Consider the following 19865-nt stretch of genomic DNA (forward strand, 5'->3'; position numbering starts at 1 on the left):
TTGTTTGCTAGCACATACTCCAGTGCTGGATATATAGTGGCACTTAACAGGTGTCTCGTGACACATGCCTTTCAGTGCAATTAAATAACTTTGGGTCACTCCCAGTCACATGCCTATGAGTTACAAACTCTGCTTTCCTCTCCCTCTAGATATTTCTTTCTGTCCAAAGTGGATAGACTATTAAGCATCAAAAGAAAATAGACAACCCACACCAATGTGGAGATTTGCAAACTCTAACCAGAGAAAAATCTCCATAGAGAAAACATAATGCCTGGGCGGGTGATTGACATATAAGAAATCCTACCTGAATGTGTTCCCACAGTTCATTCTATACTTATTAGAAAGGATTATTGACACTTTCAGAAGATGTAATCTCAGGGACCCTGATAGTAAATTAACTTTGGTATTAAGAGGAATTGAAGTTAGATGTTACTCTCTATAGTAGGGCTGCCTAATTTTCATTTTAACTCTGACTTATTACACACTATTATTAATCTACTTGCATGTATGAAGCAAAAATTGATATACATTTTTTTATCTCTTGTTTTTATCTTTTGAAAGAAATAGTCTCCAAATAAAGCTACACAGGAAGTGTCGAAATGCTCAAAAAAGACCTATTTAGAATCTGTAACTATTTGGAGGGAGAAGGATATTTTAGAAGCTATAATTTTTTGATCAAATAAGTATTAGTTCATTTTTGTTTTAGCCAACTACACATTTTGTAAAATAACACTAATAAGGTGTGCTATTTTTTTCTAACCAAATTCTTTACAATAAAATCCAACTGCAATATTCATTTAGAAATTTGATAATGCTCTCTTGTGTGAGTTTTAGGAATATTTGAAACCCCATTGCATATAAATTATATCATGGAAAAGCTGTATAAATATTCTATTATGGCACATGCTGTTCTAAGGATCTGTCAGGATTTCCTTTATACACTCCATTTTGAGTGGTATATAAATCAGATGTAAAAATTCATGTTGGACTGAAACTCAGCACAAAAAGCCTTCTCCAGAGGCAAATGCTTTTTTCAAAATGTGGTTTGAATTATGTTGGTCATTTTTAAGTTATAGAAGTGCAGAAAATGTATTTGTGGTTTTGAAGGAGAGAGATTTTTTCCATTTTTATAACTCATTAGGAAACTTTACAGGCCTTTAGACCATTTTGTGATTTAGTTCTCCTCAGGTTTTTCCCCAAAGCAATATTAAAACTTGAATGGTGTCCGCTATGAATCCAATGATTACTGTTCTGAATATAAATGTGTGTGTGGATATATATAGTTATATACATCTTCAACTAGAAGTTCCAAAAATATCATGACTGAGGTAGAAGATTAGGCTTATCAGTTGTCCAGTCATTGTCTTGGTATCAAGTCAAGTTTGTTCTAGCAAAGTAATCCCTTATCTAAACCATAGTTCAGCATGGGTTGCTTATGATTTTAATGCTGCATCTTTAACTTGCAGAAAAATCCACTGAGTTCAACACTCCTTCTTTAATGAGCTGTGCCTTTCCTAGGTTCTGTTTCCTATAACATATACAGCAGGTTGTAGCATGTTTAATGGGTAGTCACTGATGATTATCTCATTTGTAAAGTATTTATTATATATATTTATTTATGTATATAAATTAATTTGCTAAATAATGTTGAACTTATTTTCTTTGTATACCTAATTTGTTAGTATTTTCATAACCATCAAATTATTATTTTAGCATATTTAGAGACTGTGATTATATTATCTCTCATAATAGCACCAGTTAAAATCTAACAAACTTTGATTTAGAGTAAAAAAGTTGGCATAATTCACAAATTTGATTCAACCAATCTTTCAAATAATTTTAAAAGAAAATTAAAATAAAAATATTTCATATGTTTCAATTGCTTTCACCTGTACTACATTTAGTTTGTGAATGCATTGGAACTAAACATTTGGCAGTATTACTTATTGCTTTATCTATTAAAGCATAAAGAGATTTAAAATTTTCCAATATCATACCTTATTTTTTTATTAAATTCCATTTAGAGAATTAGAATCAGGGTGTCTTGATTCCTAATACCATTCCTTTTTCATCATATTACATTTCTGGTGCAGTTACTAAAATCTTTGGGTTTAGGGACAGTTAGAATGGAGCACTCAGAGGACAATCAAACACTTGCCTGTGGCTGGTGGAGCAATGTGGACTTTCCCATGGGGACTTTGTGAGGCACAGAAGGAGTCTAACTCCTCCTGAATGTTTTATCTACTAACCTAGTGTCATGGAAATTAGCCAGCTATGCACTACAGAGAGAGCTGAATGCCAGTTTTCTTTATTTTTCACATTAACAGGAGAGCAGGGTTACTAATGAGGGGTCACATCCCAAATCTCTAATCTATATAGCTGAATATACTTATTTATATTTGGGTCATTTTCTATTCTGCTCCATTTACTTACTAAAATATACTGATTTGTGTTCCATAATGTTACATTTTGTTAGAATTATGAAATTTTATGTGTAATTTACATATTACTAATATATTTATGTCCTTCTGTTAGTTTATCATTAAAATCATATCTCTTATGATTGACCATAACATGTATCACTTCAAACATCCCTCTGTGACTCAATCAGTCATTAAGAAGTTTTTTGCAGCTTTTGGGGAAAGTCTACAAATTTCTGAGCACTATTTATTGAAATACAGTTTTATGTTAATCAAAACTGTTTCAAAGTAGAGCAAACACATTTAAAAACCACTGAAAATAAATAATACTTTCAAAGTCAAAGTAAACGGTTTGTATATGTGAGGAATCTAGATTTCATGGTTTGACCATAAGTAATTTATAACTCTTTAGGCAAGTATGTAATAATATATACATTGCACTACCCTTCTTAAATCGATTGCATTGTACCCATATTTATTTTTCACATTTGGAGAAGAGATAATACAGTGTTATTATTTGAATAGCATCGAGCTTGTTAAAGCATGGCACCATTGTTTTTTACATAGCAAGCAGTATGTTTTTACATAGAATGACTATTCCTTACAACACATGAAATAAAGAATAACATTTAAAAATTTAAGATTATGAGTAGGAAAGAACGTAAGATATAGTCTCACCTTGATTTTACTTTTAAGCAGCCTTTTATTTGTCTATTAGGAACTTCTTCCCGTGGTTTTACAGGCTCCGGTTTTTGTTCTTTCTTTTGACAAACCAATATATAATTTGTGCCATTATTGTTTGACCAAAATGTACCCACAGAAGTTTCATAACGTATGCAAAATTCAACTTTACTGACATCTTTTTGATAAGGAGGAACCAGTGAAATCTTAAAGGAGAACTGGTCAGTTTCACCATCACATGAATTAGGAACATATTCTGCCAAAATGTCATAATGTGTCTGCCAGTCATCTAAGGACATTCTCACATACACTAATTTCTCAAAAGAAACATTCAAAACTCGAATAATACCCTTCATGCTTGTAGACCCAGGAAGACATTCAGCTGACTCCAGTATCGCTTTCTGTACTTGAAGTTGTTGCATAAGATCTTCTTTTGAAGGCAAGTCAAATAGTGGAGATAAAACATATTCCTCAATGTCCTTCCTTAAGTCAAAATTAGTTGAAACACTTGGTAAGTCCCAGCAATCGAATTCTTTAACAGACACAAGCTTGAATCCAAAGTTGTCAGCAAATGAAACTCTTCTAGTACCTGAAGCTGGGGTGTCCAGGTACATGTCTTCAGAAGAATCAGAACCTCGTCTACTTGGCTGAGGGGAGAAACCAGGTTTGAAGGTAATTTTAACTTCTTCATCTTCACAAAGAGAATCAGATAAATTAGGAACTTCTAAAAAATTATCTTTGCTAATCTGACTAGGTACTTCAGAAGGCTCCATTGGGCTCTCTGATAACAAATAAGGGAGAACTGTACAACTAGTAGAGGCTGATATTTGAGATACTGAGGCTTAAAATAAGTATAACGTTACAGTTGACATTGCAAAAAGGAGTCAGCGCTATAAATAGGTCCAACGGCGTGTAAACTATGCTAGCCTGCCTCCAAAGGCCTTTAATATGATAGCATCCAGGCTACCCTTGCCAGTATGGTTCAGATTTAACGCTCAGTTTTTAAAGTTGCATTTGTTTATGAATTGAGTTTTAAACAAGACATTTTAAAATCATTTTCTGCTGTATTAAGAATTATGGAACTCTAGGATAAAAATATTATTTTACCAGTTGATATTAAAACTTAAAACTTAGAACATTTAAAAAAATAATAAAAGTAGTATCACAATATTGAATACGTAGTTTGAACTAAATCCATAGAGGAGGCAAGTGCAGACATACAAGGATAAGAACATTTATAGAACTAGAGAGATCCAGAGCCAACTAATAATGATAGCTACCATTTTCAAGGACTTATAAATGTAAAATGTTTACTACAAAGGGTTAAATAGAGGCACTGAAAGTTCTGAGGAAGGAAACATCATTTAGATGGAAAAGGTATAATTTGAAATAAACCATGAAGAGTAGGTAGAATTTAGATAAGCGAGGTTGGTGTGAGATGAATTTTCCAAGTGGAATAAACAGCCTGAGTCAAGGAGTAGAACAAAGAATTAATCAAATCCATTATTTCAAGTATTAGTAAATTTTTTTAATTAAGCCGTGGGGAAAACAGACCAGTCATATGTCATTAACTTGAAAATATAGGTGAATAAATGTAAACCCGGCTGAAGAGTAAAATATTTATGTAGAATAAAATGCTCATCTTTTGCAAATTGCCATTTTATATTCACAGAGCAGAAGTTGATTCCACGACATCTTGGAATTTGATGTGAGTCTTAAAGTGTAAACAACCTGTTTAGTCTCTCACATGTTGTTTTTTTTTTTCCAGCATATTATGGGGGTACAGATTTTAAAGTTTCAATAAATGCCCTTTCCCCCCTCCCCCCACAAGTCTGATTCTCCAGCATGACCATCCCTCAGATGGTGCACATCTCACTCATTATGTATGTCTATGCCCGTCCCCTTCTCCCCTTCCCCCTCCCCAATACCCTGTTACTGTAGTACCTATGTGTCCACTTAGGTGCTACTCAGCTAATACAAGTTTGCTGGTGAGAATATGTGGTGCTTGTTTTTCCATTCTTGGGATACTTCACTTAGTAGTATGGGTTCCAGCTCTAACCAGGAAAATATAAGATGTGCTATATCACTGTTGTTTCTTAGAGCTGAATAGTACTCCATGGTATACATATATCACATTTTATTAATCCATTCTTGGATTGATGGACACTTGGGCGGTTTCCACAGCCTTGCAATTATGAATTGTGCTGCTATAAACATTTGAGTGCAGGTGTCTTTTTTGTAGAGTGTCATTGGATCTTTTGGGTAGATGCCCAGCAATGGGATTGCTGGATCAAATGGTAGATTCACTTGTATCGCTTTAAGGTATCTCCATATTGCTTTCCACAGAGGTTGGACTAGTTTGCAGTCCCACCAGCAGTGTAGGAGTGTTCCTCTCTCTCCATATCCACGCCAGCATTTGTTATTTGGAGACTTTTTGATAAAGGCCATTCTCACTGGAGTTAAGTGATATCTCATTGTAGTTTTGATTTGCATTTCCCTGATGATTAGAGATGATGAAGAATGGCCAACAAACATATGAAAAAATGCTCATCATCTCTCACATGTTTTTTTGTTAATATAAAGTCTACATTGGAGGTGACAATTTGGTAAAAACCTACAAAAATTTTAAAAAGACACATGATTTGACCCAGAAATGCCCCAGCTAGAAATTTGCCCTATCAGTATGGAAAAATATGCAAAGATAAATATAGATACATGTTCATAATGTAATTATTTATTTAAAAATTTCTAGAAACCTATCTAAATGTCCAACAACAGGGAACTGGATAATGTTACACTCATATTTGTGCAGTCATTAGAAAAGATAAAGTAGCACTTTATGTGCTGATATGGAAAGATAAAACAGATAAATGGCTAAGTGAAAAAAAGAAAATGTACACAGATATGTGCATAGAAAATTCCTGGAAAGGTCTGAAAGAAAATGTTAGCAGTGTTACCTCTAACCACAGAGGTTAAAGGTTCTGGGAGAAAGGGGCTCTTACTCATTTCACCTTATAGTCCTCTTTAGACATGAACATGGTTTTCTTTCACAATCTATAAATTAAATTGAAAAAATATAAAATATTAATCTTTTTAAGATAATATATACAACCTAAACATCTGTTCCCTCATAATATACTTAAATAAAAAGGAAAAAAATAATTTAAAAAGAGCCCGATGGCATATTTTTTTCAAGTGATAACTTCATATATATGTTATAACTTACTGTATAACGTGAATTGCATAAAATAGTGGATAGGGAAATTATTTTCCAAAATTTAAAATGAGTAGTGGCTAAGAGGATAAGGAAATGAAATCATTTGGGCTTTATCTCATCCGCATAATTAGAATGGGTGATGATCACATGGATTGTTCAAGAATGGGAAATAGCTGTGGAAACGGCTATGCCTTGCAAACATGATCACCATGAGCAGCCACAATTCAAGACACCTGAAATATATTGTTATATATTCAAGGAAATTATTAACAAAATATTTCATAGAATTAGTGAAATAATCCACATAGCCATGTAAATAATAGAATAATGAAAATTTGACATATAATAATGTACTAAAGCATTTTAACTATCCAGTGGTTATAAGCAGAGTAATGGAGGTGAAGACCCCTTACTCTGTATCTTTGCTCTGCTGCTTACTAGTTGGGTCACCTTTAGAATGTTGCTCAAAGATTCTAACCCTCAATTTCCTTAATGGTAAGAATGCAATGTTAAAAATTAAATAAGATGCTCATTAAATGTCTAACACAAAACTTATAGTAATAGTGGCAATCATTTTTATTCCTACATATGTTTGTGAAGGACTGATTTCTAACACATATCAATAGATAGAAGATAAATAGATAATGGAGAATCCATATATATGTGTGTATATATATATAATATTAAGTATTTGTAATTTGTTTCATTTTTGTCTTTTACAAAAGCTTTAGTATGTAACATTAAGATTTATGAGATATAATATAGTTCTACATTAGAAAATGGTCCTGTTAATTTTATCTAAACTTTTCCCTTTTTAATGTATTTCTCTACACAGAGCACTACACCTTTGATTTGTAGCAATCACCATCTTTGTTTTGGAGTTTATAACCTTCACATAACTGTAGACAGTTGACATGTCTCCCCTTGGTCACCACTTAGCTAAAGCAGAGTGATTTCATCTTTTTAATCTCTTCATATGTCAGTCCTCCAGTGCTTTTCATCGTTTTCTTCCTCCTCTATGAACTCCTTCCAGCTCGGCTATATTTTTCTGTTAATGAGCTGCCCCCAGATGAATGGAATATTACGGATCAGGTGTCTCTGGAGCATGAAAAGAAACACCAACAGCTTCAGCTCTGTGACTTGGTGTTTGTATTCAGTTAAAATCCACTTTTCCTCACTTTGTTTCCCTATGATAGGTCAGACCAACATTTCTTTTTCTCAAATTTACTACCACCTCGATTTCAACCCAACTTTTACCACATTCTTCCTCAGCTGCTGAGGTATACTGTTTTTAACAGAGTTAAATAAAATAGATAGCATGTTCAAATAAGATAATCCCAGGAAGGTTTATTTACAAGGGTCTATTTATAAAGTGTAAATGCAGGAAAGCCACAAGAACTAGTATGACAAACTGGAGCCGGTCACATCAGACCTGTGACCATCCATTAAGGGATAAGGGGAAGGGAGAAATTATCGGAACTTGAAAGCGAAGAGTGCCATAAAGAGTGTACCATTTGGAGACTTGGTCAAGGGACACAGCCAGCTGAAGATGACCTTGCTGAGAATGGTCTAGGAACATAAATACACTGAATTCATTATTTTCCTTTCCTATGATGTCCTACCAGGGCTACCCATTGGCCAGAGGGCATGGAGACTGTTATATTCACTCAGGTCAGTCTCCTAGAGCAGAGAGCAGGGTAGAAAATGGTGAAAAGGATGGCAAGAGGATTTGGAGGAGGAAACAGAAAATGTCAGAGATTAAACATATACTTATGCATATATACATGTTATAATTATATATATAACATGTATATATATAACTTAAAATATGTATGTGTGTTTGTCTTTCTTTATACATATTCCATTTCAAAGCCAACTGAGTTTCTATTACGTGATCTTTTATTGCCACAGATTCAATCTAAAAAGGGTTAAAATCTTTAAGGTCTGTAAGCTCTGGTCCAGTGGAAGTTACAAATAAGAGAGACTGAGTTTATCCAAAAATGACTAGGAAAGAAATGATCTTTTTTGAGATAAATTAAAACCTTGTATATGTTTCCTTTGTAGGTGTTTGTCTGCAACCTAAACTCAAGAAACATTTTATCAAATGAGAATCTGGAACAGTGGTTCTTACCCAGAGATAGTTATCAAAATCACCAAGAGAGATATTCAAACTACACCCGCTCAGCTGCACTATCAGATTTACTGAGTAAGAGTTTCCAGCACAAGAATGCTTCACAAATGATTCTGCTATATAGACCTGGTTAACAAGCATGATCTACTAGTCTGTCTGCCACAGTCAGGGACTTATGTTCTAGTTATGAAAACAATTATAGCTATCATCCCTCAAATACTGTGTGCTTTTTTTGATATGAAGCTATGAAATGCTTTTACCAAAAATGACCTAAGAATTTAGTAGAGTTATAGAGTAGCAGAACTTTAAGGCTACTTAGAAATCACCTAGGTAGGAACCTTCACATTCACATAAGAAAACATAAATCCAGAACCACTATTTAGTAACAGACACCTGACTCGAACTCAGCTCTACCCTGCTTTCAGTCCAGTATTCTCCATACCATACCGTATGGATGCCAACTTCTAGTTTTAGAATTCATAATTAACAAATTAATCATTCTTTGAAAATAGTCATTGAAATTAATTTGTTCTAGATTTAATTTATTTTTTAAATCAATTAACTTTTGTGAACTTTCTTTTTTCCATTTGATGAAAGATCTCCAGGGATGTCCAGATAATTTTTCTTCATGACAAGATCTCTCAACCTTTTCCAACCTATGCCCCCTTTGATAAATATAATATCCTACACTGTCCTCTCCTCTCCCTCAGAGATTCTGCTATATTTTTATTTGGGAATTGCTGACCTAAGTTATAAAAATGACTTATGCAATCTCTTTAGAACTAATATTGATACTTAGTATTTTAAAAGGGTATTAGTTAAAGGACACTACTTCAAACATAGTTTGAGACACAGATTTGTTTATCATATGCCAATCATTGAAAAAAATCCTTTGAAAATGTTCACAGCTACCAATAGGGCATGCACAGATAAGTCAGGAAAGAATGGAAACTTTGTCAGATAAATATTTAAAGAGTTGTATCATTTATTACTTGGAGAGTTGAATGATTCAGTATAGGTAGTTGATCATGTTATAGCAGAAGACTTTTTTCACCAAAGGCAGTATCCAAATTGTTCAGCTTAATTTACAAGAGAAAAACTACTACAGTACTCAAGCATCAAGTGCTTATTTTATATGGATTTATAATGTGCTTTAAACTCCCTTGACCAAAATAAAGGCATATAAATATAGAGTTATAGAAATCTAAAGCTCTAAGGTGATTAGCAAACAAGCATCAAGGCTAACCCCTTTGTTTTACATATAGGAAAATTGAAATCTAAATGGTCAACTGGATTCTTACCTTGAGTTGTGTGTGATTCCAGCATTAACCTTAAAATAGAAATATATTATAAATGTAAAGACAGATATTATCTGATATCTTAACAAATTGTTATTTGGCCCATAAAATATAAGCTCATAGTATATAAATTTGGATATTAAATTGTATACCTAACCACACTGTATTAAGAGTTGGTAGGCCTAAATTCTAAAGTCATGCTTATCATTAAGAAACTGTATAATCTGGGAAATCATTTAACTTCTTTGTATAAATGTTTGAATATTTATTATCTAAATCTGCAAATCCAGATCTGCAATCTGGATTTTATTATGAAAGTTGTCGTATACTTGTAAAGCAAGTATATATTGACTTCCTACTCCATGTGAGTCACTTTGTTAGATCCTAAGATACAAAGTTAAATATAGAGTACAGAATCTGTTCTCAGTAGCCTATTAGTGGAGAGATAGGCAACAACAGAAGAAGATGAAGATTATTTTAAATGTTAACCTTTTACTTGAAATTGTTTCTAATAGTTAAATTTTAGACAATTTATTTTGATTCACTTTTGAATGCATACATCTTTTTTTGGATACAAATATTTAATTCATTAAACATATATGACTGGAGGAAGTTTAATAAAGTGTTCAAGAGTGTGTATTTTAAACAGACTTGATTCAAATGCCTGCTCTTTGTCTTATGAGCTGTTTGATCTTCTTAATTTTTTTATTTTTAATTATTATGGATACATAATAGTTATATATATTCATAGGGTAAATGTGATGTTTTGATACAGGACTACAATGTGTATTAATCAAATGAGTTATTTAATTTTGAGCAGAATATTTAGCTACTCTGTGCCTCATTTTTCATTCTATAAATGAAACACAATAATGCCTAACTCATTTGGTTGTTGTGAGGATTAAACTAGAACATATCTATAAACAGTTATCAATAGTGACAGGTCTATTATAAGCAGTAAAAATTTGTGTGTGTTATTATTATTGCTGATAATATTGAAATATTGCTGATTGTATTAGAATACTTCTTTGTATTGTGTTATTGAGAGACAATACAGCTATGGAATTTAAGATCACAGTGTCTAGAAATGCACTGCATAAGCTCAAATCTGCTTCTTCTATTTATTAGCTGAGTGACCTTAGATAATTATTTAATCTGTCTGTGCTTTTATTTCCCCATTTATACAATAGGAATTCTAATAGGCCCTACCTCAAATGACTTAATATATGGAAAGCTTTTGATATAATAAAAATATAAATGTCAATTAAAATTATGATGTTTAAAATGTACAAGGAGAAAGAATACTTAAAATCCCATCATCTATTATGGCCATTATGTTTTTCCTTATATTTTCCTTTGTGAAAGTTCCATAAGAACAAAATATTTTGTGAACCACTGTATTCCTATAAATCTCATAGTATGTAAGCGATTGAAAGGAGGGGATGAATGGAAGGATGGATGGATCAATGAATCAACAGATAGATCGATGGATGGACATATGGGTGGGTGACTGGATGGATGGTAGGCAGAATGAATGAATTTAACATAAGCCCTCATCTTCTACTATTCTATTAGCAATACATTTTATTTTTATTTCTATACTTCTACAATATAGTAAAAATCAGTGTTCATAATATAAGATCCTGAAGTAGCTTCTAAATCATTACAAAATGGTTTTTCACATGTGCTGTATGTGGCAATACTCCATCTGTCAAAATATTTTGTTAAGCAGAACACTCTATTCTTTGTTTAGGCTAGATATGTTCCATAGTGAACAGAGTAAATACCAATTCACGCTCTTGGTGACCTTCTATTTTGTGTATATACAAATAAGAGCAGAAGAAAGAATTGCTTTAGTTGTTTCAGATTCGTTTTATACTACTCTATTTTAGGGGCATATATTTTCTTTGGACTGTAACCATTAGTTCAGATTATTAGAAGGATTTTTCCTTCTTCACTCTGTACTAGTCCTTTCTTATTGTGAGTGGATTCAATTATTGGTTTAAGGTAGAATGAAACAACATTGAACATAGAAGGAAATAAAAATTGACTGTGGAAAATTAAAAGAGTTTCTGGGATTTTTATTATGCTATCCAAAATAAATCAACATATAAGAAATTACATTTTTTTCCCAATCTGCTGAGAGGGTAGTATTGTAAGATAGGTGACTTATTTTTTATGGATATCTGTAATTTGGGTTACTTAATATAGATAAAAATTCAGCAATAACTATGGATTTCTCCAAAAGTTTCAAAGATTATGCATGTGCTTTATGCAGTACTTGGCACAGTTTTGGGTGATAATGAGTACTTTATGTCTCTGCAACAATTTAAAGAATCAACTGAATTTACCATGCAGGGTAGGATGCCTAATAATGTTTAATATTATAACAAAGCCAGCAACAATATTGGTATTACATAATTTTCTAAATTTTATATTATATTAGTTTACCAGATCCGGAGTTTACAATTGAGGATATATAAACACTGCAGACTTTGTAGATGGAAAACAAAGGGTCCAAAAATCTATCTAAAATTATATGTTAAATCGGTGCATGTCCACATTTTGCTGTGTGGAATATGCAAAATTTTCATCCCAGGTTCCTGAACCAAAAATTTAAGAACCTACAAATAATTATTGGTATTTATAAATATCAATTTATAAATTGATTTTGTTATTTAATAATAAGTAGGATTTGGTCCTATGAACTAAAGGTAAAATATACTCTAGTTTGTACATTTTATGCACCTAAAGTTACTGTTCACCTCAAACTGAATCAGCATTCATTATCAAAATCTCTTTGCTATGTAATATGAAAAATACATAATAATGTTTACATGAATACACATATACATTATGCATATCTAATCTGAACAGTTAGGTAAGAAATAAATAGAACCTGCTTTTATAAAGCACATCCTGGTACAGTGAATAAATATACTTAACAGCATTCTAAATTTTCCCATCACAAATTATCTTTTACCAATAGAGTAGTGAACTATGTTTGGATTATGTTTAATTTTTCTTAAGAATAGCAAAATTAAAAAAATTTAAAAACTTGGTGTACTCTTTTGCTTAGGCCAGTAGCTGAGTCATGTATATTTTTAAATCATATACCAAAAAGTTGTCAAAAATAGAATGAAGAATATATGTTCCTTCAAGTGGAATAAGTTTGAAAGTTTAAATGATTTCTTTACTGGTGAACAGTGTTTGGCAAATCATGTGATATAATCCATTTGGGAGTTTGTATTATGTGGCACTATAAACTTCAAAATTATACAGTCCTAGAGTAGAAAACTGCTTGGAAATAATTTTGTCCAACCTTCACTCTTTAAAGACTTTCCTTTAAGATGTATTAATAGAAGTACTTCTATCTTCAACTTGGATGCATCCAATGATAGAAAATTCACTGTTGCATAAGGCAGCACATTTCATTTTTTAAAAAATTAAATAAAATGTTCTTTATTATTTTATGCCATAATATAATCTACGTTAATTTTTGTGTTTTATTTTTATTAGTGTCTTAGAAGCAACATTTGATATCTTCATAAGAACTTACTGTGCTAATCAGAATTTTATTGTGTCATCTAAAGTAAAACTTTTTAAGTATTACACTCACACAGAAGTTCACAAATCATAACTATATAGCTCAGTGAATTTTTCCCAAAGTAAACTTAGCCATGTAACCCCCAAATAGTTTAAAAAATAGATTATCAGAACTCTGGCCAGAAATTCATTTCATATCTATTCCCAATAGCTACCTCTTAAAGATAACTGCTACCTTGACTTCTATCATTTATAGAAAAATGCTGATTAATATTGCTGGGTTTTGAACTTAATATAAGTAGAACTAAACTCTTTTGTGTCTGACTTTTTTCTTAATATAATGTTCTTCTTACTGTACAATATTCTATTTTATAAATAGATGGTAGTAGACATTTGGTTTGTTTCTGGGTTTGAACCACTAATGAGAGTTCTGCTATGAACATTCTGCATATTGTCTTTTGGTGCACAGGTATACGTATGTCTGTTAGACATATTCCAAGAAGTGAATTTGCTGGATCATAGGATATGCATATATTCAGCTTTAGTAGATACTGACAAACAGTTTTCTAATAGTGGTGGGACAAATTTACACTCTCAAACAGCAATGTATATAACTTGCTTTACATCCTTACAAGCACTTAGTATTGTGTGTTATTTTTGTTTGTCACTCTGGTATGGTATAGTGGTATCTTGTTTGTGTTTCTCATTTGAGTTTTCTTGATGTCTAATAAATTTGAGCACCTTTTTATTTTTTGGCTATTTGGATGTTTGCTTTTTTGAAGTAATATTCAAGCTAGGTATATTTACATATATATATATCTGTATGTAAATAACATATATATATGTATGTAATATGAGTCCTTTGTCACAAATACGTGTGTACATGTGTATATGTGATTATTTCTCCCATTGTGTGAGTTGCCTTTTCATTTTTAATGGTGTATTTTGATGAATAAAATTCATTTTAAATGGAGTCCCTTTGCCAGTCTTTTATGTAAATCCTTTACAATTTACCTTCCACATTTAGATCTATAGTCCGTCTGCAATTAATCTGTGGGTATGATATGAAGTAGGAGAATCAAGATATATTTTTGTTGCATAAGGATATCCAATTTATCCAGCGTCATTTATTGAAAAGAGCACTCTTTCCCCCTACACCATGGTGTCACCTTTGTAGTAAAATTAGGAACCATTTGTGAGGGTATCTATTTTACCATTTTTGTGCTAAAATCACATTTTTTAATTATTGTAGCTTTATGATAAATCTTCATAGCCTGCAAAGTAAGTCCAAGATTCATTCCTTTTCAAAATTTTCTTGGCCTTTTCCAATTCCAGTTAAACTTTATAATCAGCATGTTAATTTCTACAGCTAAGATTTTTGTGCAGAATACATTGTGCCTATAGAATATTTTAAGATAATTTGAGAATTGACATCTTTACAAAATTGACATTTTTTCATTATTGAGCTTTCTAATTTATAAACACTGTATCACCCTACTTGTTTTAGCTTTTTAACATTCTCTCAATAATATTTTTCAGTTAACAGTGAGGGGCCCTTGCACATCTATCATTAGAAGTATTCCTTGGTATTTGATTTGTTATGCTTGTATAAATAATGTCATTTTAAACATATCATTTTCTATTTTTCCTTTTGTTTCTATAATATATATATAAACACAATTGAGTTTTGTGTACTGACCTTGAATGTGCTAATATTACTACATTTATTTATTAATTATAGTTTATTACAGTCTATTTTGTGTTTTATATGCACAATATCATGTCATTTGTGAATAATGACAGTTTATTTCTAAGTTTTTCCTTTTTGTATCTCTGGCTTTATTGTCTTGCTTTATGGCACTGGCAAAGATTTATAATAGTGTTCAATAGAAATGTCTAACTAGCATCCTTGTCCACGTCCTCATCTGGTAAAAAAATTTTAATATTTTACCATTAAGTATAGCATTTAATCTTGGTTAAACTGGATTTCCACATGCAAAAGAATTAAGTTAAACCCATTTCCCATCATATACAAATAAATTAATTCAAAATGGAATAAAACACTCCTTAAATGTAAGCTCTTAAATGTAGAGCTAAAACTGTAAAACTTATAGACAGAAACATACATACAAATCTTCATGAACTTGGATTAGAAAATGGTTTCTTAGGTAAGTCAACAAAACCCACTAGTGACAAAAGAAAAAAAAATTGTCTTCATCAAAATTAAAAACTTTTGTGCTCCAAAAAACACTATAAAGAAAATGAAAATACCATCTATAGAACAAGAGACAATATTTGCAAATAATATATCTGATAAAGGATTCATACCTACAATCTACAAAAAGTATTTTACCTTATCAACAATAAAACAAATAACCCAATTCAAAAATGGGCAAAAGGTTTGAGTAGACATTTCTCCAAAGAGGATTTGTGAATGGCCAATAAAGACTTGAAAACATGCTCAACATCATTGGTAATTAAGAAAATATGAATCAAAACCACAATGAAATACCACTTCATATCCACTAAGATGGCTATAATACTAGACAATAACAAATTTGGTGAGGTTTTAGAGAAATCAGAACCCCCATGCATTGCTGCCAGGAATGTAAAATGGTACAACTGCTTTGGAAAACGGTTTGACAATTCCTCAAATGATTAAATACGAGTTACTAGATGAGCCAGCAATTTCACTACAAGGTATATGATTAAGAGAAAGGAAAACATAAATCCACACAAAAATTCATACATGAATGTTTATAGTGTTTATAGCAGCCTATTCATGATATCCCAAAAGTGGAAAGAAATCAAATGTCCATCAGCTGATGAGTGGATAAACAAATGTGGCATATCCATACAATGAAATGTAACTCGGCAATAGAAAGGAATGAAGTGCTGATAGGTGTTACAACATGAGTGAATCTTGAAAACATTATGCTAAGTAAAAGTGTCAGCCAGAAAATGCCACATATTGTATGAATCCGTTTACACGGAATATCCAGAATGGGCAAACTTACTGAAACATAAACTCCATTAGTGGGGCTGAGGGAAGGAGAGAATGGGAAGTGATTGCTAATGGGTACAGTTCCTTTCTAAGGTGACAAAAATGTTTAGGAATTAGATAGTGCTGATGTTCATATATGCGAATATACTAAAAAAAAAATCCCCACTGAATTATACACTTTAAAAAAGTAAATTTTATGGTATGTAAATTCGATCTGAATTTTTAAAAATCAAATCCTCCAGTAAAATTCTCCATTTTGCACTATTTTCTTGAAATCTACTGATCCACAGTAACCTTAAAATCACATCTGATAACCATTTTTCTGTCTTATCTAGTTATTCTTGGCAATTCATTAGTCTGCCACAAGCTATGACATCAAAACAGAAAGAGGAAGTAAATGTCTCAGTCTTTTAAATGTGCCATTTCTCCTTCAATTTGTATTTGAGTAATGAATTTGTAAACTTAAATGTAAGATAATATTATCCTTGTCAGGTTGTTTCAACTGCTATAGCAACCAGCTTTCATATTAGTTATTGCACTCGGCTTTGTTAAAATAAGCATTTTTGAAACAGGATATAATTTTTTGAAATCTAAATTCTTTATTGACTCTTATATGCAATATTTCTAAATTTCCTCACCTTGCATATACAAATGTCTAGTGATTATGTAATGATAATATATGAAATTGAATGCCAACGACAATTGCTTCATTGTAAAGCAATAATTACAAGGAAAATTTTGATCAAAATAAAAATTAAAAGCTATTACCTTTTAGAAAGTCTGAAGGTAAGAAGGTCTTTGTAAAAAATAAAATGGAACATATTTCTAGAGCAACATGGAACTTTAGCTAAACCCATATGTTTACAGATGTGAAAATTCAAGGTCAGAGGGATGGAGTACCTTGAATCCATCACAGGTAATTAGTAACAGGATAGTATTAGTCTCAGAGCCAGTGCCTATCATCTACTCACCACTTTACAACAAATCCAACTAAAACCCACTGGAGAGAGAGAAACATATTATGAAAAGAGCATTCAAGTCAACAATATTCTATTCAAACAATGGTTCATACCTTGCCAGCCTTGTGACCTAGGACAAGTATTTGATTTTTCTAAAGGATCTTCATTTTCTTCATATATATATATATATATATATATATATATATATATATATATGAAACAAAAGTGATAATAGCATTGTCAGGAATAATAAATAACACTTTTTAAAAGGCCCAGCATACTGCCTAGCACAGAACAAATGTTCAGTTAGCAATAGTATATATTAGAGAAATTAAAGAAAAAGTAATTTAATGCATTAAACTTGTGTAAAACATTACATTTTTCAAATTAAGATATCCATTTGATATTGTTTTTATAACAAATCTTTTCTTCAGTTTCTCTTTGTGTGACTTTCTTTTAAATACAGCAGTTTATAGTGTTCAATTTGTATTTAAACAAGTGAAGAAGGAAAATATTTTTTAAAATTAATGTAATTACTATATCTTATTCCAGTGAAGACCATTAACTCCTAATTTTCCTATCTCCCAGCCCCCAGTTCCATCAGTTCACCTTGAATACACTCACCTATATTCCCAAACCACACCAAAATAATCTTAGGAAGCACAAGAAGTTCCTAGGGTTGTAAACAATAAAGAGATAGGGATAGGAAAGATCTGATGCTATTCTTTCTACACTTCTGGAATTTAAATTTATTTTAATTTAATAACTCCCTTAGAAGGTTAAATATGAACTCTTTCTCATCCCCAGCTCCCACAGAATGAGAATATGATTTCCAGTTATGATCTCTTATTATAATAAAATTTCATTATCATAAAACAATTAAAAGATCTCCAAGGTCCTATTTAATTTTGTCATTCTTACTCTATGCTCCACAAAATTTATTACACTGTGGTTGACACTGTATATTGAATTGTGCCTATTTGCCTATTTGTTCAGTGTGTGTGTACATGTGTACGTTGGGACAAATACTATTCATTAGCCCCCAAAACTTTTATTTTATGAAACTTGATTCAGAAAATATTTATTGATACTCTTACCTTGTGAAAGCCCTTGTACCTAGAAAGATGACTAAGAAAGTTTCCCTGCCCTCAGGGGTATCACAATCTATCACTGAAAATGTAATTTATATAACTTCTCCATTGTGAATTACACAAATATTTTTAAATACAATAGTTATGGTTCTTCCTTCTACTTCCTTAAAAGTTTAGTAGACTATGACCTTCTTTTAATTTTTAAAATATTAGTCAATAGCTTTCTATAAACTATTTAGGTCATTTGCCTACATCACAGATGCATCACATTGAACAATACTGATTTATAGCATTCCTGCCATGGATTGCCATGGCAAAGGGTGATTCATTCCTATCATATATTCTGCCCGCCCAAGAAACAGGCAACGAAGACAGTATTATAGGTGTCATCAGATCAGACAGTATTACTGGATCCTTTCATTGTTTATATAACATTGTAGGATTGGCTCAAAGTTTCAGGTTGATTTTCTCTATTATTTTCAGATATGATGAAGTGAGAGTTGGTTATTAAAAAGCTGGAAAAAATCAAGAAAATGTGGTGTATACACACACACACACACCATGGAATACTACTCAGCCATTAAAAAAATGAAATAATGTTGTTTGCAACAACTTGGATGGAACTGGAGACCATTATCCTAAATGCAGTATCTCAGGAATGGAAAAATAAACACTACATGTTCTCAATAATAAATGGGGGATAAATGATGGGTATACTCAGGCATTAAGGACATTGGAAACAAAGAAGGGGGAATACAGAAGGGGAATGAGGGATAAAAACTTACATATTGAGACAATGAACACAAAGGTGAGTACAATGAACACAGGGGTGCCCACATCACCACTTCTATTCAATATAGTGCTGGAAGTTCTGGCCAGAGCAATAAGGAAAGAGAAAGAAATAAAGGATATCCAAATTGGGAAAAATGAGGTCAAACTATTGCTGTTCACAGATGATATGCTTTCATGTCTAGAAAACTCCCAAGACCCCACCAACAGACTCCTGGAGTTGATAAATAAATTCAGCAAAATTTCAGATTACGAAATCAATGTACAAAAGTCAGTAGCATTCCTATACACCAATAATAGTCAATCCAAGAGTCAATTCAAAGACTCAATACTGTTCACAATAGTTACAAAGAAAACAAAATACCTACGAATATACTTAACCAAGGAGGTGAAAGATCTCTACAAAGAGAACTATGAAACACTGAGGAAAAATTACAGACAACACAAACAAATGGAAAAATATATTATGCTCACAAATTGGTAGAATCAACATTGTTAACATGTCCATACTATCCAAAGTGATTTACAGATTCAATGCAATTTCCATCAAAATACTCATGTCATATTTCACATATTTAGAAAAAAATAATTCTATGCTTCATTTGGAACCAGAAACAAGGCCACATGGACAAAGCTATCTTTTTTTAAATTATTTTTTATTTTTTCAGATTATGGGGGTACAAATGTTTAGGTTATGTATGTTGCCCTTGCCCTCCACCCCCTGCATCA

The 19865-nt window shown here is 31.8% G+C and overlaps 1 protein-coding gene across 1 annotated transcript in view; it reads right to left on the bottom strand.

Moving 5' to 3' along the window:
* The window catches only part of PPP1R3A (protein phosphatase 1 regulatory subunit 3A), a 43517-nt gene extending 39598 nt beyond the window's left edge, over positions 1 to 3919 (bottom strand). Inside the window, exon 1 of the mRNA XM_012736163.2 lies at positions 3099 to 3919. Coding sequence (XP_012591617.2) covers positions 3099 to 3874 — 776 coding nt within the window. The 5' untranslated portion in view covers positions 3875 to 3919. The remainder of the gene's footprint in view (positions 1 to 3098) is intronic.
* Positions 3920 to 19865: the final 15946 nt, after the last annotated feature.

This window comes from Microcebus murinus, chromosome 9 (genome assembly GCF_040939455.1).
Source record: "Microcebus murinus isolate Inina chromosome 9, M.murinus_Inina_mat1.0, whole genome shotgun sequence".
NCBI lineage: Eukaryota > Metazoa > Chordata > Mammalia > Primates > Cheirogaleidae > Microcebus > Microcebus murinus.